Source organism: Tinamus guttatus, unplaced genomic scaffold (assembly GCF_059628265.1).
Source record: "Tinamus guttatus ecotype Peru unplaced genomic scaffold, ASM5962826v1 Tinamus_guttatus_pri_ptg000012l, whole genome shotgun sequence".
Lineage (NCBI taxonomy): Eukaryota > Metazoa > Chordata > Aves > Tinamiformes > Tinamidae > Tinamus > Tinamus guttatus.
The window spans coordinates 350,658-377,371 of NW_028288546.1; the positions used below are offsets into that span (position 1 = coordinate 350,658).

At 34.2% G+C, this 26,714-nt stretch overlaps 1 protein-coding gene across 3 annotated transcripts in view; it reads left to right on the forward strand.

Moving 5' to 3' along the window:
* The window catches only part of CSMD3 (CUB and Sushi multiple domains 3), a 574,767-nt gene that overhangs the window by 208,945 nt on the left and 339,108 nt on the right, over positions 1-26,714 (forward strand). Inside the window, exon 7 of one of the 3 annotated variants that reach the window (XM_088523156.1) lies at positions 18,905-19,219. The exons of the other annotated variants lie outside the window; for them this stretch is intronic. Within the exon in view, the coding sequence (XP_088379282.1) occupies positions 18,905-19,219 (315 nt within the window). The remainder of the gene's footprint in view (positions 1-18,904; positions 19,220-26,714) is intronic. 3 annotated transcript variants of the gene reach the window in all.

Consider the following 26,714-nt stretch of genomic DNA (forward strand, 5'->3'; position numbering starts at 1 on the left):
ATTCTGAAAGATAATGTGTAACAGCTGGAGAAACAATGTTTTTATAATTAAATATTTATTTGCCTCTATGGTTGTATAAGTCAGATTTGTAAAACAGTGAGTAAGTTTCTGTTTACTAGGGTAGTTTTATGACTATTATCTCTTGTTACCTGTTTCTGAATGCATTGGCTTATTAAGGGTTTAATTAACCTCCTCAAGATTCTTATCCACTGTTTTCATGAACAAGCATAATTTTGCATAAGTGTGAAAGCATTAACTTGGGAATCTCACTGTTTCTAACAAGATCATTAAAATGATGAAATGCTAATGAAAATTGTGCTTCATTAGTATTTGGTAATACTAATGCTTTTTCACAAGCATTAATGTAAATAATGCTTCTCAGTATCTACAATGTACCAGTAAGTCTTCAGGGAAGAGTAACCCTTTCTGTGGTTGCAATTTTCCATTTTTCTGATGGCATAATTTTTTCACAGTATACCTAACAATGCAAAGTTAAGGTATTTCTTTTATATTTCTCTACAAGGAATAAAGTTTGGAGCTACTGTACATAAATGTTTGCAGGATCTGGTCCTCAATATGTTAAAAGTAATTAGTTAATGTGCTAAAAACTACAATTAGCAGAAGAATAGGGCATATTTTTATTATGTAACCCTGATCTTTTACAACAGTAAACTTTTTATGACTCTTCGTAATTACCTCAGCTGAGATATTCCATACAAGAACAAAGTAGAATTTGATTGCTATTTCAGTAAGTGCATATATTCATATATCAGACTTCCTGAGGTCATGGATGTCCTAGAATGTTTTTTTCTGGGAGAACTTAGGTAAAAGGAGCCATTCTACTGTAGCTGTAGGGCTTTTGTAACTGTTTTACAAAAGACAATGACTCATTTTCTATAGCTCCTGTCGTACCAAAGAACATAAGCCATATCATAAACTAAACTCTGTACTGAAAAAAAAATAGACTGTTGAAAGACATGAAGTAAGAACTTGCCTGGTAGATCATCCTACTCAGCAATTGAGGAATGATGGAGTAATTATTTTTGTGACTTATGTGAAGTAATATAAGCTGTTGAGAAGTTAATTTTTGAACTATACAGAAAGGGGAAACAGGACACAGACTCGTATTCTTGCTGGAAGTGTCAGGCACTAGGCGATGAAAAAGAAGAGACTTTGGTTTAGTTTCAAATTTTGTTTTTTGCAAGTCATATTAAACACATTGGTATGTGCACTTGGAATGTGCAGTATTTCTCTTTACCAAACAGATCATGCACCTGGCTTTATAGAAATTATATTGTGGCATTTTCTTCTACACTCTGAAGTTCATTTTGTTATTTTGTTTTGCTCATTAAATTTTTAATGGTACACCATCAAAAGGATATTAAAGTATCCCATATGCTAAATTCTGAAATGCTGCAATAGTCTGCTCTACTTAAAACAAAGACCCTTTTACAACTGTTTGAGAAAAATTGATATATAAAGACAGTAAATAATTTCAGTGTGTAAAATCACTGAATGTGCATATCAAGCAGACATGATTGTTACAATCAACTGATACTAGAAACTGGAAAAATTTAATGTCAGGTAAGAGCGTAGGTGATTTTTGGGTCAGTAGTATCACAAAAGAGAGTGTGATAAAATAAACTTTATATTAAAAGCCTTATAGGTTTAGAAAAAAAAACACAAAAAATATAAAGAAAAATAGTACAGAAAATATTGCTTTTTTAATAAGTGTAACACATGCAGTTTTTTAGTAAGTAGAAACTTTTAGTAAGTAAACTTTAAATCTCTGTGTAAATCTCATTTTCAGTTTATTTGAGGCGTAATAGAATTTTAATTTCATTTGTGTTCTGACATGAGTTGTCAGAAAAGCTGATAATTATAAACAGATCAAAACAAATGTTCTAGAGAGACAAGGAATACAGATAGAGGTGGCAAGTTTTCTTCTCAGGAGTTTATTTCTGCATCACTTCTGAGGCAGTATCTGTTAATCCTTTCAATACCCTGTATCATCACTGCATCCTTTTTATAATGCCATAATAACTGCATGGTAAAAACTCACTCTTTCCCCTGCTTAATTAAGCTATATAGTACCATAACATCTGCCTTCCTTCTCACCTTGACACTCGCTTAATCTTTCCTATGTCTTACCGCTGCAACTAGAGTAGTAATTTCTCACCACTTCACATACTTTAACTTCCTTCCACTGTTGCCTGTTTGGGAACATCCAGATTCCAAATCCTGAACATCAAGGCACTCAACATCAAGGCACAATTGTCTTATTCCATGAAGAGCCTCACCTGGCACTGCTTTACCCTAGTTGCTCCCTTGGCTTGCTGTGTTCTTTTGCACAACCAAGCTTTTTAACATGGTCATATCTGCAAAGCTTTTCCAGTTGATTCATTTAAACGAAAAGAAGCTCTGTATTCACTGCTAGGCAAGATGTGAAAGGGACTAATCTTATTTCCTTCTGCTGTCTTAAATATATGCAAATTGTTTCTTGATCTTTTTTCACAAGGTAACCTCACGTAGCTTAGCTCTAATGCTAGTATGGCCAGGTTGCTCATATGGAAGGGGGAATAATACTGCTGCAATGCAAAATCTTTAAGTCAAGCTTCACATATAAAAAACAGGGAAATTACATAATCTTTCCTGAACAACCTTTTATTTTTCTTATTCATCGTACTTTGCCTAATTTACCATTCGAGGCTTCGGTCTTACAAACACCTATGAAAGCATTTAAATTGGCTTTTACAAAACAAATGAAATTCACTGAAGTACATGGAAATATGGGAAATTGCCAGATTCACATAAATGCAATGTCATGCAGGTTATATGCATTAATTTCTTTTACTAGGCATTTTGATTTATAAAAGATATTGAATTATACAATACTCAAAAGTAGATGGTAAATAACTAATCAAAGGGGTATACTCAATTAGAAGAGATTCAAAATAATTTCCCTCCTTCACATAACCAGTTTGTAATGTTACAATGAAGAAACTCTTATTCTTGCTGCTCTGATCACCTGTGTTTTAGCACTTATTTTTATTCACTGAGAGTGCTTTGTGTTGATGTTTTATGTCTTTATTGTTTTCTGTCTAATTCGTTTTGCTCTAATAAATTGCTGATTGCAATAGGGCCGAAAGTCTCTTTGATCTTCCTGAAGCTACTGCTACAATGATTCTTGCCGGTTGTACTTGCTCTGAAATCAGCTCAGCTTTTTTACTCTATCCTTTCAATACTGCTGTAAAACTTCCTTGTGCTTGCTGTGTTCTTTTGGCTACTCTTTACATCTTATCACTTATGCATCAGTCTGTAAGCATTGGCTAGGCAGACAAAAAGCATTGTCAGCTTCACAACTCCCAGTCTTCAAGGTAGACTAGAGGAGTACCCAGCCCTCAATATTCTTTAGTTATATCAAGTGTACTTGGACTCTGAAGGGACTTTTGGATAAGAATTATATGCTAAACATTATTTTAGGAATCCTAGATATTTTTTGAGATCCAGCATCAACTTTATAGGCGCTAGATGGTTTCACTGGTTGCCCTATACTTGCTATCTGCTTAACCTGTGGAATACATTTCTTCTTTCCCCCTTTCGCTGCGTATTTTAATTCAGTTGTTACACTGTTTAAACCACGTAGAAAATAGTGCTTAAGTTATGTATAAAATAGTACCAATATGTCTAGTGAGTGTACAATCATCTCATCTGTCTTCCATTAAGAATTTTTGCTCATAGGAAAAAAACAGACGAAAGCATGAAATATAACCACAAGCTTTTCAGACAGGATAAAATGACAGGATAAAATATAGTTGTCATTCTCCTGTGTGAAAGGCATGCAAATGGTTACTCTGCTTAATATTTAGCAGCCAACTATGTGGAGCTGAAGTGAGGTGAAAGCCAGCACTTTTGACATGTTCAGCAATATGGAGAAAACTGAGAACAAACAGTTTTCCTTTTTCACTGCATTTATTATGTGATTCTCCATTGTTATTTTCTTTTTTCTTTCTGTCATTTTATATAGGAATGAAAATATACCTTCATTCAGAGATGATTTATGGGAATCAGAATTATATATTTATTCTTTGTAAGATAATTTGAAGTGTTTGGCAGTCTGATAAAGAATTTTTTACTCAAAAATAAGGAATACTAGTCTGCCTCAGAGCATCATGGCTAGAGTTACCAGAAGGGAAAAATGGTCTCTGTCACTTGTTTCAGAACATCTAACAATTTAAATAGCATTTGTCATTAGTTACGTATCTCAAAATCTCTAATATTACATTTTTTTTTCCAATAATAATATACGGTACTTGTGCTGTAAGACACAGAGATGGCAACAAAATCTTAGGCTGCAGGTTAAGTCACCAAAATGTAGATGTCTCCGAATTACAGGTTTATGAAATATCTAAACATCCATCACAGTCAGCGGAGCTGTGGGGCTCTGTTCAGCTACCCATGAATTTATGTGCACTGACAGAGGACTCAGGGTATCCAAGATATCCCTGGCAGATAAGCACAGGCTCTTCTGGCAGATGAAGTCAAAGCAAGGTGCTACAAAGGTTCAAAATTTCACTAAATGAAAGTATGTGTGGGCAACTGAATCCTCCTGTAATCAGGGGAGCAAATTCAGGGGGCCAGCAGGCAAGGCTAGTGTGAGGACTCTGCAGCACAGGGGGTGTCCATGTACCCTTGGCGAATCAGAATTTAAGGGAAAAAATCCATGCTCTCTGGAACAGGAACTGGAAGGCAGGGAAAAGGACTGAAGATGGTAATTAACAGTGATTAGGTAGTTTTTGTCTTGCCCAGTGTGTATACTTTGGGAGGAGTTACGTTACCCGGACCACACTGACTAGATTGCCGTTGACTAGAATGGGAGTTTAGACACTGAACACGACTATAGACACACAGATGTAGGTATCTTACTATCAGATTGAATGTCAGCTAAAGTGATGACTCACAAGGATGACTTTTTTCACAGCGTAGGTCTTTAGAGTCCTGGGAGAAGTTACGGTGCTCCGTTGCTTTTGTCAGAGCTGTCAAAGTTGTGAGGGCCTCTGCTCAGGGCAGTGCAGAGAACTTGCTAATTGCACTCATAATTTTAGAGGGACATTTATGACAGATTTTTAGTTCTTAGCATTGTAAGTTTGTCACTCTGTTCAGACCCTGAAGTGATTCTTCTTGCCAAATGCAATCCAAACAGCTAGCTGTTTTTGCAGTAGAGGAGGGAAAAAAAAAAAGAGAACACTGTCCTCATAGCACGAAAGAAAATTGTCAGAGCTTTTCAGCAGGTCACGTTTTGCTTCCAGGCATCACAAAAACTTATGCTTAAATTACATAAATTGTCAGACAAGTAAATGTATTTAGCAGATTTTCATACTCATGTGTCTGTTAGCTCTGCTTTATCTTATGCTGACATACACTTTCTGAGCAGAGGTGTTTCCACCTTTGCACTCCTGGTAGGTTTTTCATTCACACCTATACATTTGCAGAATGAAAGTACACAGAATGACATTGATTTTGGTATAGTCAAAACAGAAACGAGAAAAATAGCCACACTTTGTTGACCTTCTCATTTCGAAATATATATATTTTTAATTCTCCTAATTAGAGGTTTTAATAAAACAACTTTTGAATATTAATTAGTTGAAGATTACGTCCTTTTCATAGTTAACTGTATATAGATCCAGAAAGATCAATTTCTAAATTTTTAATTCAGTTTTCTGCTCCAGATAAGTATGTTACTTTTTTTAAAAAGCAGCATAATTAAAGGTAAATTTGAAAGCGTGATAGACCGTGCTAATATATAATCTTCTAATGCTTTAGGTGCTTTCAAACATTTTAATTTTGAACAAAATATGATTATATTACTCAGAGAATCACCTTGGACATACCATCTCTATTTCAAAGGCTGTTTGAACATTGCCAGAACAGCAGTAGAGTAGCACTCTGTATAGTAAGGTTCATTTGCAGCATCTTATAAAATTTAACTTTTTTGTTTTTAGTTTTAGAGATGCCAACAAAATCCTTTTTGGCTGAATTTTCTAAATCAAGTATTAACATTTAATTTTACCTTTTCCTAAAATGAAATTAGCACAAATCACAGTCTTAGGCATTTGCAGTTCCAGCGATTAGAAAGCTCAAATATTTTGGCCTAGTTAAGTGGAGAAGCAGCTAGAGTGAAGTTCAGAGAAGGGCAGAAAAGATAGTCAAAGAGATGGATTTAGTTATGTTTGAAAAAGTGACTGAATAATCTAGGACTCTGCAGCCTGGAAAAAATGAATGATGTGGCTGAGAAAAGAGGAGAGATATAATACAGACTGGAAAGTTATGAATGGCAGGGGCAGTGATGACTATTTTGTTCTTTTAAGAACTGTGGACTATTGAGAAGACAGGTTTAAAACAAACAAAAGAGGTATTTTTTCACATCCATAGTCAAATGGCAAATTAATGTAGAGAAGTGCATTGAGAGTTTTTGCACACATAAACTATGTCTGATTTAGTTCCCTGGAAATTTGGCCTGCAATTTACCCTGTAAATTATTGGAGGCAAGGGAAACATCACTTATTTAGTCCTTATATTTTTGCTTAGATAGATACACACTTTTGACCAAACTATGACATAGGATAGTGGGTTTACATAGATCTTTGGTCTGACCCAGTGTCCCATATATATAATCTCAAATTCAAAGAAAGCCAAAAAAGCTAAGCTATTCTTTTTATCATTTTTGTCATGTAATATCTGAAATAACAATATTTTAGTACTTCCCCACCCCCTTCACCTACATATGTTTTCTTGAAATTTTCTTTTTTTTTGAATAAAAGTACAGAAACAGTCAGACAATTATGATAAGAAATAAATAAACTTTTAGTTGTTTCTGAATTCTTTTGAAGACATTGTTTTGACACTTACAGCAAATTTAAGATAAGAATCATTCAACTTCCCAAAGACCCCAATGGATATTAATTAATGAACCTGGTTAATTAATCAGTCTGATTAATATAAATCAACCTGGAAGGAATTCACCCTTTTACCTGTTAGAGAAGTTAACACAATGTCTGTTTTGAGGGCCTAATTAACATTTAAGTATCCCATGGACACACTGAGGTCTTTGTACAGAGGCAAGTGTTTCTCTTTCTATTGCTATGTTAGAATTAATGTGGTGTGTTTACTTCCCGAGAGAATGTATTCACTTATATTTGCTGAAAATTCTCAATCACTAATATCCTGTAACTACTTCCTGCACATGAAAGAATTACTCTGGGAACTGTGTGTTATCTGTCAGAAGCTGTTACCTATATAAAGATGATTACAGTGTTGTTTATTTTTAGTAAAATAACTAGCAGTAATGGCAAAACTGTTGTCCATGCATAAAATAGCCAAGTTCTAAGAGGAAATAATCAGAACCAAATGGGAGAGATGGAGAACATAATATCCCATGATCATCAGGTAGAACTTCAATTTAAAGAACAAGCATTTCAGGATTTTTCAAGACCCATTCAGAAGGATTCTGATATCTTTCATAATTGGATTGCTGACACTAGAAAGATTTGTGATTAAATGCTTGACTCTCCCCGAAAAACCCCAAACAATCTAGTCAAGCACCCTACTGTCCAGGAAAGACCTATTTATTACAAATTAGTTTCTGTCAAGATAAACTTAAATAAATCATTTTCAGAATAACACTGTGTGAATTAGTTTGTACAGGAGAAAGTGTAAAACTTGCTGTGGAGATGTCTAGCTGGTGTCCCCCTGTTACTTGAAAAACATCCTAAAATATGTGTCAGTATCCCATATTAATATCAATGTCAGAGGTAGAGAGTTTCCACTAATTTCCACTGTTCAATCTCCTGGTTCTTTGGGACAATATTTTTTTAAATCCAAGTAACATAACCTAATACTAAACCTCATGTCTATTGTTGTTTTTATTTTTTTCGATCTCTTGTTTGAAACCTGAATTCTCTGTATTCCAGTGTTGTGAATCTACCTTCTAGTCTAGTTAGTTCTTCTATGTAGAGAGAAAGAAGTTGCCAAAAGCAGGCTCTCACAAGACAGGAAGCCAGAAAATCATGTTTGGTGCTTGACTATAGGAAATTGCCCATTTATTTGAAAAATTCTGAATTTTCATTTTTGAATGGAAAAAGAAAAAGGTAATGAAACTGCTGGATATGTTGTGCAATCAGTATTCTCAAAATTGGACCTTTTGAAGTTCTGTCATCTTCATATTTTAAGGAGTATCCAAAAACCATGTGCTACTTCTTAGGAAAATTGAATTTTCGCATCTTTGGATACACCAATATACTAGACAATACACCTCTTTGTGCAGGGTCTGTGTCTATATAACCTAATACCTTGCTGAGGAAAGATACTTGAGCTAAATGAGCTAGCTTGGATAATAGTAACCACTTTGGCTATTTAAAGGTAATCTTTCCATTCCTAAGATTGTAATGTGCTGCAAAATTGCCTGAAATGATCATTAAAACACTTTATGTGTAACTATCTTAGCAACGAGTTAATTGTAACTCATGCACATTTCACTTTGCTTGAATTCATTGGGAAATGGATCCCTGGAGGTCTCTCCGGGGAAGCCTTTCCTGAGCCCGGGCTCCTCGGATCTGTGCCGGATGTCCACTCCAGAGCCCCCTCACTGCCTACTTGCTGCTGGCAGCCCTTAGTGTTCTTGAAAAAAGCCTTTCCCTTTAAAGTGTAAGTCAGTTTGAATCAGTTTATGTACTGAAAGAACCTTCTTCCTTTTTCCTTCCTAGAGGACTGTTTTCATCTCACTTAGGATTTGACCTTTCTTAAGGAGTATTTTGGGGAAAAAAAGTTATCTTTAGTGGATCCTGGCATTTTAAATAAAAAGAAAAATACAACGTGGTAGAAATTGTTTTATAAATAGTTCAGTGCTGTATTGCTTTATAAGTAACATTTATTTGTTTTAAAGATGAGCTTCATAGGAGAGAGTTGCTTACTTCCTGTTAAATGTAACATTTTGCTTTGTTTGTAAACATGGCATTATTCTCACCAAGCGCCTGTCATGGCCAGGGCGCCACAAGGGCCAGGGGTTTCTCAGTGCTGGAGACCAGAGGCCGGGTCCTGGCCACCAGATCTGATTGTCCACCCAAGGGAGCAGGACCTGGGGAAGCTGGCGCAGGTCCAGCCCAGGAGGCCATGGGGCACAGGGAAAGCAAGGGCTGGGAAGTACATAGAAATGTAATTTGCTTTTGATATGTAGAACTTCAGATTTTGTTTTAGTTGGAAAGTAAAATACTTATTACATCATGTAATGTCATTATACACATAAAGTTATTATGGGCAAAAAGGAAGACAGTGTGTATGGAGCAAAGAGGTTACTGTTATTATGAAAGATATTTAGCAGTCTAATTGTACAAGTTCTGACTACAAGGAAATCTCAGTTGTAACAATGAAAATTGCTGTTCAAGAGTAACCATCCCAAATCCACCCATTTTCTCCAATCTTGTGCTCACCTTTACAGCATCCCTCTTGGGAGGGGAGTTACAAGGAACCAAGTATCCTGAGGGCTTCTGAGGAAGAGGGAGATGTTTGCAGTGTGGGGGATCCTCCTTCTCAGTATTGTAGTTTCATATGTTTTCTTAACATAGCCTGCTTCCTTCTCACCATAGTCTTAGCAAAAACCTGAAAGCTGTGCAATAGCCTCCCCATGCCTCTGTAAATATAAATGCCTGGTGCATTTTATGCAGTCACTACCTCACATTACTGTAAGTCATTCTCAGAGCCTAACACTCCCCAAGCTCAGACAGGTCGGGCAATAGACACTAGACTTCTACAAAGTTATTAAAACTAGTCAAAAAAATCTCAGGCCAAAGCAAGCTGGGAGAAGTCCTGATGTACTCTGCCATTAAGTCAGCACAAACATCAAGGCCTTTTAACTAGGCTAGGCTTTAACTAGTTAACTAGGCTGCGTTCTTTATACTCTTGCTTGGCACAGGCAGAGTAAAGTGTGCAGACTCTGGGCTTGAATGTTAAGATTTCTATTCTGTTACTATCACTGCTCATAGTTAGATTGATATCAATGTAAACTGGCAAGATACCTTTTCTGATTTTTTTTTCTTTGCCATTTGTGAGGCAAATGAGCACTTCTTCTGAGAACTGACAGTTCTTTTAGTCAGTACTAATTTGCTAGAAAACAACCAACCAACTAAACAAACTAAACAAAAAGCTCTTTTTATTAGCTGTTAAAGTTAGCTTTCTTAATGGTTTTTGATTTTTACATGACTTAAATTACTTTGAGAGTAGTAAGTTTGCATGACATGTTTCCTTGCTCCCTAGATGCTCTAGGGCAAAAAAATGTGGTCATTTAGACTGCTCACTGCAAAGATTAGAAACCTGGTCTGTGTACTAAAAAGCAATGATACAAAGCTTTTTTTTTTTTTTTTTTTTTGATTGTAAGAATGCATGAGAGACCATTATTACCATATATTTTTAAAAAAATCATTTCATTTCTTCAAATTCATTTCTCCAGGCTTCTGAACTTTTTAATGTAAATATTTATGAAAGCAGGAGCGTCAAAATCATATTTATATGTCGCTCTTGCTTTAGCAAATATTTTTCTACCTGAAACTACATATTTGACACAGGCATGTTAGCGCATTTACTTACAGCATTGAGCTAATTAGGCACCTAGCATTAATACACCTGTAAGGAAGTAAAAGGACAGATTGAGTTTAATTTTACTGGTAGGGAGAGAGAGCTATAGAGTACCATGGCATGCGCAAGGTGATGCATGAAAGCAGAGATAGAAAACAAAATCTTTTGTCTTTGTTAGAATTGTAAACCTCTGATAAAATTCCTATGATATGTGTTCACACCTTAGCAGTTTTCAAAAGGGTAAATATAATATTCTACAATAATTTTAAATTTGCTTTCTCTCTTTTCATAGAGGTAAGTTATAGCACACATATCAACAGTAAATTAAAATTATTTCTTTGCTATTGTATTTTGATTCTTCTTAAAATCTTGAGAGAGGATGATTTCCAAAACTCTCCAAGATTTAGTTGTTAAAAACTCCTTCATGAAGGGGTTTTGGTACATGGTCCAACCTAGCACTGTGGGCTAGACTGGAGACTGTATAAAATCCATTTGTTTGTGGGCTGGACTGGAGACTGTATTAAATCCATTTGTCTATATTTGCATGATAGATAGTTTGTGGGAAACAATAAAACAGATATCTTTTTACTGTAAAGTTGCTATGCTTATTGCATATGCATAGTCTGTAGCTTGTATAGTATTCCTTGTTATCTTAAAAAAAGCCTAAATACATCTTTTTGTGGCACCGTAATTTTCCAGAGCAAATTATTAACTAGTAATAAAAGACACCATTGGTAAGGCATTTTTGTTGATAAAAAAAGGCACTTGTCTCTTTTGTAAAATAAATACTAATAACTAAGGCCAATAGATGTGAATACTGTCCTTCCCCAGTATTTTATCATCTATCATCTATGACTCTATCGCCCCTTCCAGAATAAATATTTCATGTCAAATCAATGTTTTCTCATTTTCAAATACTGCTTTGTGCTATATCTGCTAATCTATTTTATATATATATAAAAGTAGTAGGGCTTTCAAATACGATTTTCCTACTGAATTAAAATAAACCAAAAGAATAGTATGTGCCCTATGTTGCTTGTTTTCACATTATTGTGCTATTAAGCAAATATACTGCATTGGAATAAAATCTATTATATAAATTATATATGAATAGTTACATGCAGAACATAGTAATGGCGATTCTCTGTTTATTATCTGTACTTAGTGGAAAGGAAATAAGCTGTTTGAAATGTCTGTAAAATCAAAGGCTAGAAGGTTGATCTTGTCTGGATCAAAAATCAGATTTTCACCTGGTATGAAATGGGAAATAATGAACTATATTGATTTACCGTATTTTCAATGTCTAGTTCAAATATCTTTGGGTGGTAATAGGTTCATTGAGAAAAGCACCTGGAAAATCATACAGACTTACTCATGCATATATTTTGAAGGAGAACAACTATCCGTACGTCCCACATAACAGAAATTTCTAGCTGGTGCTTACTTGTTATTTTCATTATGTTTTGTCTGCGTCTTACTACAATAGTAGCTTTCCATTCAAAGTTAATACAAAGCATAAGGAGATAGAAAAGGAGGAAATAACAGAAGAGACACTGAAAGAAGAGAAAAGGAAAAGAAATAAAGGCAAGAAAAATAAGAAAACATAGTAAGGCAAAGCAGTACATTCTGGCATCAAAAAGTAATAAAAATTAAATTCTGAATCCATTTACACAAATTGCAGACAAAATGAAAATCAATGGAAGCAGAAATTACATATATTAAACCTCAGTCTTGACAGCTTTTACAATATTTTCTATTTGAATAAATCTAGTAATGATTGCCTGTTTGAGCTGAAGCCTTAAAACTTATTTTGAACTTTAATTTTTATTAGTGTATTTTTTGAAATGTATTGTTTTATTTCATTCCTGAACGGTTGGAAATTGAAAATTGATTTAGTCAGAAGAATGCTTTGCATCAGTCATTTATATGGTCTTTAGATTGGGAAATGTGTATTTGATTTTCAGATTCCTTCCTTTTGCATTCGTGTTTTATAAATCAACAGAAAGAAAACTATAATGTGAATTTAACAGCAAATATTAGAAATGTATAAAGAATAAAAATGAGATTTCTGAAAGTATAATAAGGCTAGAATGGCATCTAAAAGGAATCTTTTAAAATAGTCAAATAATTTCTTGCATCTGCGCTAACGTAAAAATTCTTTTAACCGATCCAGAATAAACTAAAGTACCAAAAGTTCCACAGGGACTTAAGGAAAAATTTCTTAACAGTGAGGGTGACAGAATACTGGAACAGGCTGCCCAGAGAGGTTGTGGAGTCTCCTTCTCTGGAGATCTTCAAAACCCGCTTGGGCGCAGTCCTGTGCCATGTGCTCTAGGTGACCCTGCGTGTGCAGGGGGGTTGGACTAGATGATCTCTAGAGGTCCCTTCCAACTTTAACGATTCTGTGATACCCTTCTAATTAGGTATGTAGTTTTATTGGAAGGTCCTGTGAGCAGCAGGTGATTAATGCCAGTGAGCATCAAAGACAAGAGGTAGTTAAGATACTTCATTAACAAAACCAAAATCCTGTGGTGCTGTGGTCACTACAAAGTTAGACAACTATGAGAAGCTTTAAAAGTAAGGATACTAAATAAGTCTTGACTGAAGGAACTTGTGCGTCTAAAGAGAGAATGAGGATGGAATGTGCTGATTGCTCTTTTTCTAAATTTTCATTTTTTAAAACCTTTTTTTCTTCAATGTAATATGCAATTTTATTTTTATTTAAGATGATTGTCAAAATTCTTTTTCAGTTAAGAGGAACCCACTGTAATAAAAAGAGTATAGCTTGCTTCTTGCTATTAAGCTACACAGAAAAAATTCTATGCTGGCTTCACTAGCATTTGCCTATAATGAGTAACCTTTAGGATCATTAAGGACCTGTAATTCTATTCGGGAGATCTGTGTTTGGATTTTTAATTCCAAGGGCTGATATGGCCCTACAACTTGAATTCATCTTGAAAAAACAAGATACTGAATATCACTTATTTGCTCTGGCATTTTGAACTGAGGATTCTCAGGAATTCTTAAGAATTAATCAGCAAGACATTAAATGGATGAGAATAACTGCTGAATGGCAGCCTTAGATTTCATTTATTTGGTGTTACTTAGCTGTACACTGCTCTTAATGCTGAAATTCAAAACATACATATTTAGAGGATTATGGATACTGAGCCATGCTCTACCTGGAGCCCAGTAATGAGTGTAGTGCTTCAGGGTCCATCCTGGAACCACTTCTCTTTAATGTGTTTATCAGTGACCTTGAAGCAGTGACAGAGTACAGTTTGCAGATGACACCAAATTGGAGGGAACAGTCAATAAGTTTGGGATCAGGACTGCCATTCAGAGGGACCTAGACAAGCTGGAAGAACCTGTTATAGAGATTGTGCAGTCTTAATCCTTGGAGTTTTTTTCTCAAGACTTAAGTGGATAAAACACTGAGAAACCACAGGTCTGATTCTGATTTGAGAAGACAGGGCAAGAAACCTTCTGAGATCTGTTTTACCCTGAATTATTCTGTGATCCTATAGAGAAGACCTGTTATAAATCATTAAAATATTTGCTAAATACTTTTAATAAATCTTTCTTCTTTAATTGCATTGCAAACTTCTAGTCTTAGGCTTTGAAACCAGTTAAGCTGCTCATTGTGCCATTATTTTCAGTCTTTGGAATTACGGAATAACAGCCAGCTTCTAAAAACAGAAGTCACAATATACTTTGTGTCAAAATTTATTTATAAATGACATTGCCCTGGAGAAGTTTTTTAGCCCTGTTGATGGTTAATGTCTGAAAGCATGGTAATTTTGGAGTCACTTTAATTAATAATAAGGTGATTAAAAAAAAAAAAACATAAAATTGTATCTATTTGTTATCCTGGTAAGATATTATTTTCAATACTGTCTTATTACAAAGAATAGTAGTTAATCAATAGTAGTTAATTGTGACAAATGCAGTCTTAAATCATGTGCTAGTGCATCTTAACTATTTTAACTTGTGTTAGCCAGACTGTAAAAAGCTGAACAACTCTGATTAATAAGAGAGCTGCTACAACTGAAACCCTCAGCTTATCCTGGGACTAAACGTGCTACCAGAGCATAGAGTTCAAGCGTCTGAAATGATCATGAATCTCAAGTTGTCTTGTCTGAAATTAATTAAATTAGGTTGAGTAACTTGTTGCTAAAGTATGTACAGATTAAAATTAAGATCTTATCTCAAAAACCTACATTTCTCTGATACTGCTTTCTAACACATATGAACATTCTTTTTCAGACCTAAAGTTTTTTAATGCAAATTAGATAAAATGTCATTCAATATTATTAATCATTTAAAACTTAAAGTGAATGTACTTAGATATCTTAGATGCAGCCTCCCAGCCTTCCCCATTTTATGGCAACTTTTCTGAGTTACAAACTTCTAGAATTAGCAGAAAAGCCCTTTAAATACAATTATTTCTATTGTATTAGATTATTATTATATTATTTTGAGAGGGGATCTAATCAGAGTCTATGAGTACCTCAAGGGAGGCAGTGAGGAGGATGGTGCTGGCCTCTCTTCACTGGTGGCCACAGACAGAACTAGAGAAAACACAGGCTGCCCAGAGAGGTTGTGGAGTCTCCTTTTCTGGAGATCTTCCAAACCCGCTTGGATGCAGTCCTGTGCCACGTGCTCTAGATGACCCTGCGTGTGCAGGGGGTTTGGACTAGATGACCTCTAGAGGCCCCTTCCTACCTTAAGCATTCTGTGATTCTATGATCATTTTTTTCCTTTAAAATTTCCCATGTAAATACTTCCACAGAGTGGGCAAAGATATTCTTACACTACCCAGGTTATTTTTTCCCCCTCAGGGCTTATTAGTACAATGTCAGTTCATTAGATTAACTTACAGTATGACTTTATCTGGAGTAAATTTCACTTTCTATCATATGTCCACAAGAGGAACCCTGTGTATATTTGTAGCATATTGCATATGCAAATTGTGTGCCTCTAGCACAGACTCTGTAATCTATTTCTGGAGCTTTGTCTCAGGCAAATGTCAAAGGCCCTTGCCTCTTTTCTTGACTAAAATGATCTTAGAGTTACGGGCAACCTCCACTCCTACATAAATAGAAAGACTTATGGGTCTTCCATATGTTTGCAATATCCAAAGTTTTAGCAGTTACAACACTCTTGAGTAAGATACTACACTTACTTTATTAAGAACACTCTGATGTTCATTCAGACTATTTTTCTGAACTGAGTTTCTCCTCAGAGCATCAGCTTGAACTTTTCCTAGGGAGTTGGTCCTTTTCCTGTGTAAGTGCTGCTTCAAAGCTTTCCTCCTTACCTAGGGTCTTACTTGACACAAGAGGCTCCCATGGAGGCTCCAAATGAAGGCTCCCAGTTCTCCTGACCTTGATCATCTCTCTTGCCATAGAGATTTACTCAGAAAAGCGGTTTTCCTGTGTAGTAGATCCCAGACCACTTTGGTCTGGGTCTCTTGGGTTCCCTTTTTTATGAACTTATCCTTCCTGCCTCACCATTTATATTGCTTCTTCCCATACAGCAGCTTGGCAGTTCCTTAAGCCCCAGATTTCCTCAACTGCCAGTTACGAATTAGTAAGTGGTGACTTATCTTTTGACCCAGCTTCAGCTAACTGAAAATTGTTGCTTTGAGCTTTAACTAAAAAGCAAGAGTCAGTTTTCCTTTCCCCCTTCTTTTTTTTTATTTATCATTTCTCATTACAAATTTGTCATTCTTTTACCAGAATATTTAGGATGAATAATGTGTGGGTTTTTTTTCCCCCTATCATGTGGTGCTTCTACACACAGGTGTTGCTATTGGCCTAGAATTCCATCCAATATTAAGACTCCAGTGCTCATGCCTTTATAAATTATAATGATGTTTAAGGAACTACCAGTGTATCTGTTGTCTGTAGTAACTTACAATTACAGAATCTATCATGTAGTACATTTATTTTGTCCTAAAATCTTTGTAAGTCAGATCACGCATTTGCTGATCTTCTGCATAAATACTTTTTCTTGTAGTGTAAATGGATGTGGCAGCCTCACAATTTAGGTGTTTTGCTTGAAGGTTATCTCTGTGGCAAAGTGGTACAGGAGTTTTCAGTGTATAACCTCTGAAGCTTTAAGTGAGTGGTATTTGTATTGCTTTTTTATTGCTTTCTGCTTTTCAGATGGACTTTCCCTTAACTTGTTTTCATTTTTTCTTTAAAGCACTGTGTATCTTTAAGGTGTTAGAACATAACATGTTATATGACTCAGCTCCTGAATATAATTTTGCTTTGAGCTGGTGACTGCCAGATTTTATACATTTGCTTGCATGACAAAGATGCATCCTCATATGCTTTACTTTTAAAGTAATAGTTATGTAACATGCTGTAAATTTTGCTTCCCTATTTTTTTAGTCAATATTATCATATTCTAAAATATCTTTTGGTCATGCTTCTGTGCTTTAGTTTTGATATCAGTCTGTCATATTTTATTGTATTCTGAATCACAAAAAAAGATATTCTTTTCATATTATTTGGAGTTGTGACTTTTTTATTTTTTATTTTTATAAAATATATGTCAAGTTTTATTTTAATTACTTATATTGCTGTCATCATGGGCCAATGAGTAGTTTTTATTTTAGGAGATTTTCTTCTCTACCAGAAGGTCCATGGTGCTGTCTTCCACAGATAAACTCAAGGTGTTATCTAGTGCTTATAAGGCCACTCAGCCATGTAGTGTGAACTACCACTGCCTGATTTAGAAATGCTGTACTGCAGAACAGATATAAATACAATAAGTATATGGTAGCAAAAATAATATATACATAGCCTTATTGCCTTTTTTCCACTTAAATGCTTTAATTGTAACAATTTTTAATAGAATGGCAAAAGAAAAAAAAAAGAGAAAAAACATTTCATCTTACAATTTCTGTGGCAAATAAAACAGACTGTTATCCAGACTATGTATTTTTAACATTGGCAATTTTGTGAAGAGAGTTGATATATATCCCATGCATGAAAGGGCTTTATAAAGCCAAATTTCACCGCTAGTCCAATTTCCATTTTCTTAGTGTATAGACTCTTGTAAGATTGCAAAAAAAAAAATCCGCCTTGTCATCACCTTTTACTTAAAGAACAGCTCAAAAATCTGTGAGAAGACCTATAGCGAGCAAAAGCAGAAGTATGGCATTATTGCTTGAAAAGGTCCTCTATTATTATGGAATGAAATAGGTATGTTTAAAGTACTAGTGTAAGGTAGTGTGATACATCAACCTTGTGTAAGGTAAATTTTAATTACTCATTTTATTTTGAATTGCCCAGTCATTTATCGATTCCAGTGAAAATGGAGTTGACACTGCACTAGCTGTGTCAGATGGGAAACATGACCTGCACGATCTGCAGACAGATCTGGGGGATGGGCAGTGATAGGAAGAAGGCTAATAAAATATAAAACTCCTTTGTGGCTTATATAATTTAATTATTACATGAGTTAGAAGTGTAAATTAAAAATGTTTTCTCAGATAAAGTATAGACAAATTTTTAGTTCCTTAAACATTTGTGCGTTTTTTGTTGTTGTTTTTGTTTGTTTGCTTTTTGGTGGGAGGGATAAAATGGTCTGTTTTTTGTAGGGAAATACAAATGTGGCAATAAATTGAAGCCTCTCACCACTCTTTTATAAAATAGAGAAAATTATTCCTAGATATTATTTTATTAGAGTGTGCACCTTCTCAAGTCCATCTATCTATGCCTTTCTAGCAAGTCTAAATATTTTTGTGAGCATTCAGGGCTCTATCAAGCTTTGCTGAAAAGAGTGTAATGCATGAACTTATCTGATGGTGTTATTAGCTGTTGGAATACTGAAGCCTTGTCCACGATGTAGGTCGCTGTGTAAGGCTGCTGTTATATCGCCCTTGGCTAGGGTGTTTATCCCTGTTCTGTTCTTGGGTGCCCATTTACCTATTTTGCTCTAGGATTGCTGCTTTCAGAACTCAGTTTGTAGGGATGGCAATTATGTGCTGTCAATCTGATTGGTGAACAAGGTAATAGGTAATACTGTGCTGTAGTTCTTGCAGAACTAAATGTGTAATGTAACTGTGGTTACAAAATGTTCACTAGCATTAATTGTTCCGATTACTTTGAATTTTTAAATAAAGCAATATTGATTTTCCTCTTTTCATGTCAGTTGTCTTTACTATGTTAAACGCAGGGAAATTTAGTCTCTTAGGATGATCAGGAAACGACAATTCAAAAGAAAAAGTTAGCATCCAGTGCTACTGTGTGTCCCACAGGTTCTTCCACTTTGATCAAACCTGCCTCCACTGGTGAGTTAGAGGAGCGTATTGCGGCCACTACTGGTGCTATTACAGTTGCTAGCACATCTGCTGATGTTACTGTATCCAGTGTCACCTCAGTGACCATCCATAGACAACCTTCTGAAGAGCAACAAGTGCAAGCTATGAATCTAAGGAAATCAATTCTGGAATCGGCCACTTCCAAGGAAGCACTCTCCCTTCATCAAGCAAACTTACCAAGCACCAGAAGAGGACCAAGAAATGCTGAGCAGATAGAAAGAACTAAAGAACTTGCAGTTGTTACTCATAGAGGTATTGGATATTATTTTACTTGTGCCCATGTAGTTATGAAAAAAATATTTTGTATAAACTAAAACTGAAAAGTTAGGTACACGTTTAGGAAGGATAATTGAATCAAATGGGAAAGGGATTAAATCTGGTTAAAACCGAGTTTAATGCAGTAGATAGATAGATGGAAAAGGACATAAAGAACAATGTTGTCAGAGTAGTTTTAATTAATTTAAATTATAAAAAGGAGAAGGGAAAGATCAAATATTTTTTTTTTCTGTAGCTTATATGATTTTATTTCATAATCAAGCCTAGGGTTAATGAAATCTGATAAAGTTTAGAGAACTGAGAATAAAAATATTCCCCAGTGCTGCATATATATTTAGATATAATCAACTATAAAATAAAAAAATATACTTTATAAATAGTGGTTTTACTCTAAACAAGCCGAAGATTCAGATACATTGATCTGCCTTCTGCTTAACTTCAGCAACCATCTGGCTTTTTAAAAATAAAAGAATTAGTGAATGAAGCAAAATTTATAAGAGTAAGGAACTGAGTGGAAATTATTTTAGTATTAGAACTAAAGATTGGACATATTTCTGCATAGAGAAAATTTAGTCCATATGTGAAAATACTAATAATGAGCAACATTTAGCATATAAATAAGAATGATTTACTATGTTTAAAGGTAACTGACTGCCTGAAATTTCAGCTAAGATACTGTAATGTTGGAATGTCTTAATATAACCTGAAGAGACATTCACAAACAGATTGCATGTCATATGGTTTTACTTTCACAAAAAATTTGAAGTTTATGTAAGGAGTAAATTAATGTAGGTGAATGTTATTGAGTACTATTTATTATTGTATGCTAGCCCATTGTTTCACGTAGTCTGTTGTGTAGAGAGAAAAAAAAAAAAAAAGTTTGTTGAATATGTTCATCCTTAATAGAACAAATGGTTTGCAGGTCTCATTGTATGGCTGATTCTTTGCAAAGACTACTTTAGCTTGGAAAATATCTTCCTACTAAAAACTCCTAGATACCTAACATAAATTAATCTAGCTTCATTTACTTAAATGAAGAGATTGAAACCTATTGAAACTAGCAGAGCTGCAGCCCTACACGATTTGAAAGTGAAGACTGTAGTTGATTTGCATATGAAATAGAAATAGATACTAAATAGATACTTATGTTCCAGTTATATTTCTGTGAATTTAGATCTGAAGTAGGTTAGTGGATACTAATTTGTATGAATTAATAGAATATGATGTCATTGTTAGGTGGCTAGGGATTTTCCTAAGAACGACTTTGGTCAAGCTAAAACAGAAAATAGACTTATTGTCAGTTATGAGGGAGTATATGAGACACTGTTAGAATTTATTCTAATGTAGATATATGAGAGTGAAGTAATATAGTGATATAGTGATACACATGCAGTTTCTTCTATCTCCTGTTTGTAATCATTGGAATACAATGCTCCCTCTGCTGTTTTCCTGCCTTTTTTTTTAAAAAAATATTAATCATGCCTTAAAAATTATGCTTCCAAATCTGTGCAAATGATTCCCTCCTGAAATGATAAAACTTAATATACTGAATTTACTGAATATATTTTCTATACTATATTAAATCATATATGCATATCCTTTAACTGGTAAAAATGCACAATGCATATAGTCCTCTAGATTTTTTTGAGAAAGTCGTTAGTGAGATCAGAATAGTGCTGTGTCTTATGATGTTGTCACTGATGTAAAATGATGGCTACAGAATAAAGCCCAGTTGTTGGCTTCAGGATGGTTGTTCTGTGAGAAAGATCTTGCAGAGTCAGTAAACATTAAAAATCTTATCTTATAAAAATCTTATATTAATATTTTACAATGTTTTAATATTGTATTGTAAATTAACCTAAACTTTTAGGTGGAAATTAGTCTACTGTACTTCCTATGTGGGCTTAAGGCATGATTGTATGGTGGTCAAGGGGTGGCTGAAAATCTTTTCCTCTAACCTTTTAGCTGGAAATGACAGACAAGCAAAAGAGTTTCTAATCTGGTGATATGGGAAGGAGAAAGAAACCCTAGAAGCTTTCAGTGAAATATTTCCTTTAGAAGTAGGCAAGTTCAAATATCATTGTGAGATACTATGTGAAAAACTGTGTGATTACCTTCCTGCATCAAAAAGAGTTTGGGCTGAATCAGATGAATAAAATAATTATAATGGCTTTAAATTGTTCTGATCATTCAATTTGCAATAGAAAAGTGCAAGACAGAATGAAAGGATAAATGTTTCGGGGAAAATGCAGCTCTGTGGAGAACTTGAATAAACAACAGATGTAATAGATATTTTAGGGAATAATAATAGTATGTAATAGATGCTTTAGAGAAAGAAATTGAAAGATTTTTGTTATTATTATTGGAACAAGGAGGGCATCTGATAGAGGAAGGATTAAATGGAGGGGTTAACTCCTTTCAAGCTGAAGCTTGATCAGTTCAAGAAAAATATGTTAAGATTTGATATATAGAAATGTAACACCTTTTGGATACTTTGATGTGATGGAGCCAAAGCTTCAAGCTCATGAAAGTGCATCTTTTCCTCTGTTCAAAAGAGGGGGAAGAGTAGGAGACATATAAACACTTTCAGGCATTTATTTTGAGAAGTTCCAAACACGCAGCATTATTGTGGATATCAGCATAGTTTCTGATAAGTTCAATGGAACTGACTATAATTACTTTAGTAGAAAATGACTTGTCATTTTTGGTCTTTTCTACTGTCAGTGTCTCATACACTCAGAATTCAGTGTTTAATAGTGCTATTAGAGCTTTCAAATTATATCAGAAGTCATATCTAACATATCTGCATCTTTTCTTCCTAAAGGATGTAGAATATTTATTTCAATATAAATACAAGGATGATGAGAGATTTTTAGGGGTGTTTCTAGGGAATGCTTTGCTAGCATATCAATACAGTCTAAATATATATATTTGTTTTAAATACACATTACATCCTAATTACCACTGAGAATAAAAGGAATTTTTGTTATGATTTCAGGGGAAATAGGCCATGGTACAAGAGTTTCTAAATTAATCTTGAATAGAAGCAGAGAAGGAATAAAATAAATGTGAAAGCTGGTGATGTCAGTTTAGTGAAAGTTTATATTCACGCATATTATTGAGAAAACTCCTTGATCTGTGAGTGCAAAATATAATTAAATCTGATTCTCACTTTTCCTGACACAGCATTACACTTCTGTGGATTTTAAAGAGACCACAAAGTGAATGTAATTAATTTTACAAAAAGTGAGTAAATAATTTTTAGAGATTCCTTATTCTGATAATGAAGTAAGAAGTGTCTAGAAAATGAAATATTTCTGGTTAGGTAACTAGGGTTTTGCTTTTCATGTTAATGAAATTGCCTGCTACCCCAGAAATAAATTTGACTTAACTCCTATCACATAAGAGAAACTTATAGAAATCCCCCCCCTTTTTTTTTTAAATCAAGTTTAGCTAAATTTTTTGTTAAGCATGATAGACAAAGGAGAAACTCCACTGTTGCTCAACTTCTGGTGTTCAAAATAAAGAAGTAAAATACTGTGCTTTTTGTTTTGACAAACTGAACATTTGCAAAGAATATGCACAATATAGGAAGGTGGCTTTTTCTATACATCAAGACAGTCACTGACAGGAAAAGTTTGAATGATGATGTAATTAAAATATGCCATTGAGAAATCCTGTATTATAAGACAATATCCAACACCAAGGAATTTCTAAACCAAGACCTTAGACACAAGGCATATGTCCTGTAGACATAAGCGAGTTCAAAATGTGAGCAATGCAACCAGACCACTGGGACAGTTTATAACGTATATACTTTCATGTATATATAAAATAAAGAAAAATTCATCTGAAATAAAGATGTGAAGGTTGCAGGGTTATTTTTTTCTTTTGGGAACTGAAGCCCAAACAGTAGCAGAGAATCCTCTAATGGGTGACTCCAGCCACCAGGTAGAAGTACTGCTAGTGAATCAATACTTTCTTTGAACCATTTATTTTCAGTAGTACTTTGCACTGGAACACTACTTCGCACTACTTCGAATTTTGCTATCTAAAAAGCAGAGATGTTGGTAAACACTTGTAATGTTGTAATCATAATGCGAAGGATATGCGTTCAGTTTGGAGATTAAAGTATAGATATGTGTTTGATTCTTTTCCTTCTTCTTCCCACCTTTATAAATCCTCCTGTGAAACACAGCAGTGGGAAATACTTGCTTTATAAGAAACATCCAGTAGTAACCTTTTTTCTTTCTCTAAAATGTTTTTTTCTAGTCTTTACTGAGATTTCATATTAAGTCATATGACAAAAAGCATAACATAAGGTAGATCAGTGTTTTAGAAGGAAGAGGAAAGTGTAGGGAAATTAAAGTGGTTTGGTAAGAAATTGGATAAAACAGAAGAGTGGAAAAGTCTGGAAAACAAAACAGACTGGAGACATCGGGAAGATGAATAAAATAGATTTTCCTGAAAAGCAAATAATTAAGGAAAAGGAAAAATCCATATCTATACTTTAATATATATTTTTTATTAACTCATTTTATTCTAGCTTCTCATTAATTCATTTAATATTTGATAAAATAAAACGCTATTTTCTGGTCTTATAGAAGAGAGTGGAGTTTCAGTGTGTTGTTTTTTTAAAGACTGCTAAAGGAACCGAGAAAAACAGGAAGTAAAACCAGAGATTTGAAATCTCTCACTGGTGTCCTTGCTATAATGTGATCATCATCCTTCAAGTGAAATGTTTGTTGAATCTCTCCTAGTGATGGATCCTATGCACTTCCTGGGGAATTCCTGAAGTGAGAATAAGTTCCATGGGAATCTATGTTAAGTGGCAACTTTACAAAGCTTTTAGGATGTTTGAAGTCTTTTTCTTTATGTATGTGTGTATATATATATATATACACACACACACATAATCTATAGATAAAGAGGTACTTCATTAGCTAACTTTATCTGCAAATAATTAGAGGTAGTGTACTAATTTAATTCTCTTCAAATAACAATTTTCTCAACAGACAAGATGCTGTTTTGCATGTTAATTGAACAATAATGCACACTCACTCCAAGGCCTAGAATCAGCTATCAAAGTAAAAAGCTGGGCAGCCTTCTTGAATTTTCCTTTCGTGCTTTTAACTGAAATTCTATAGTGCCAATATAATATTTTGTTGGCTATAGATTTTTCCTTTAGATTATGTATTCATTACTTATAATGGCATAGTTTTGGAAATAAATGCACATGCTGATAGATCTTTCTTACAATTATATTTATTTGTGAACTGTTTTTATATAGCCTATTGATCTGAATTATTGCTATTTATACACTCCTGTCAACTTTATGCTGCACACCTCTTTCTTGTATTTATTTTGTTTATTACAATTTCTGCAGTTCTTTAGTGTTCCCCATTTTTTGTTTACTTTTGTAATTGATATTTGTCCATTCAGATGTTGTGTCATTATTTTCTCTTAATAATTCAAGTTTTATCTTGAATGTCAGTGTAAAATAAACACAATGCTAATACATAGCAGCTGAAATATGAAAAATAATTAATCATTAATGTAATATAGATTACTTACAAAATATGCAGTTTAAATGTATTTGCTTTATTTCTAAGTAGATCTTTTTCAAATTATAAAGATTTGAGATACCAGAGTGTAGCATATATTGTAGTGTAGAATACAGAGTAATGCAGAATACTATAAAAACTATTTTAAAGGTTGTATAAGTTCAATATATTTTCTCATCATCTCAATCTTAATTCAGGATTGTTCTTATGCTATCAATATTATTTTACCTCATTTTACATATTTCATATCATTATTGCATTATTTTATTATACAAAATTGCTTATATTAGTTAGAACTTACCTAAGGAATTAAAATATTTTTATAATTTTGAGCAGAAAAGGTAGTAAAGTGGGAGTATTCATATAACTTTGTTGGCAAATAACTCTTGGATTTCCTGTTCTATTCCATGTCATTTTTTTTCCTTCTAGTGACATATTAGTGTATTTTTCACTGAGATAAGAACCCAATGAGAAATTTTCAAATGCATATTAAATTGTACTATTCTCTGAAAATTGTCATAGGTTTTCATCTATGAATGGAAAAAATGAACTGAATATTTGCACAACTAACATGGAAATACATCATATTAAAATAAAATCAAAATATATTAAATGTTAATATTAATGTAAAATGCATATATTTTGTTAGAATCATATCCTTATGTTTTATAGAAGTATGTAATTACGTTTGTTGAGCTATTGGAGCATTTCATTTTATGGAAGGGATTTTACATTCATTCTTATTTGCATTTTCTTCCATTCTGAATACATTTTTCAGCTGTGGGAAGGAGTTTGTACTAAAATAGAGCCTCTTCTCAGCTGAACCAAGATGCTTGGAAGAAAATGAAAAGTCTTATTTTTCCATTCTGTGTATTATTACGAGCCATAGCTTGGTATGAACATCTCTACGTTTTGTAAGGAGTCAAAAACTTATTTTCACTATTTCAGTCATTATATTTTATTCATTGTGCACATTGTATCTCTTTGGGAACACCTTACAATCCAGAAACAGGAATTTATTTCATGTTGTACTAGCAGAAGCAGAAAAAAAAAAAGCAGAAAACTTTATAATCTGCTTTGACCATGAGACTTTGGGGATGTTCTTACCACACTAAAGGGAGGGGGTCCTGGGAGTCATCATGTAATAATAGTAATAAAGACTAAGATAGATTCATTTAAAAAGTAAAAATTAAAGACCATTGAAAACAGATTTCCCCCACTCTGTAGACTGATCAGGTTCTGAATTTGTCTTCATATTAATCTTCATATAACCTGAAGGTCATTAACCTTCAGAGTCAATGCTGTGCTACAAACACTGATGAAAATTCATGTCCTCTAATGCCAAGTTTCAAGGTACAAAAAGACCTGGAAGATAATACTTGGTGTATAAGTCAGTGTACAGGCTCACACTGAAGTTATTTGTATAGCCCTTAGATAAAGAGCTTTTTAATATAACTTTCTGAAGCCTGAAGTACCTAAAAATTAAATAATTTATTGTATCTTCTTTCTTTCTGTCTTTTCTCCTTTGTGCAATAAACTTCTTTAAGTGGTAACCTCTAGATATCTGTAGGTCTAGCACCTGTGTTGTCGGAATTTTGAAAAGGGTTAATGCAGTTGCATTGCATACCCAGTGAACATGAAATACACACCAAAATATGGAACTGACCTGGCACGCATAGTGGTCAGGCCCGCAATAGCTTTCTAGCTCTTGTGGATCTGCTGTGCATGCAGACCAGCTTCTAGAGCATGCAACAATGAATTAGACATAGCTTCCAGATGAGCTAGAAGTATCATGTGTGACTTTTTCAGCTTTTCTGTTCGCAAGCACAAACTTGGGGAACCCAGCACATGTTAGATCCCTACCACTTCTTTTAGAAAGAGTAGCATTTGCAAGCCCTTCCTGCCTT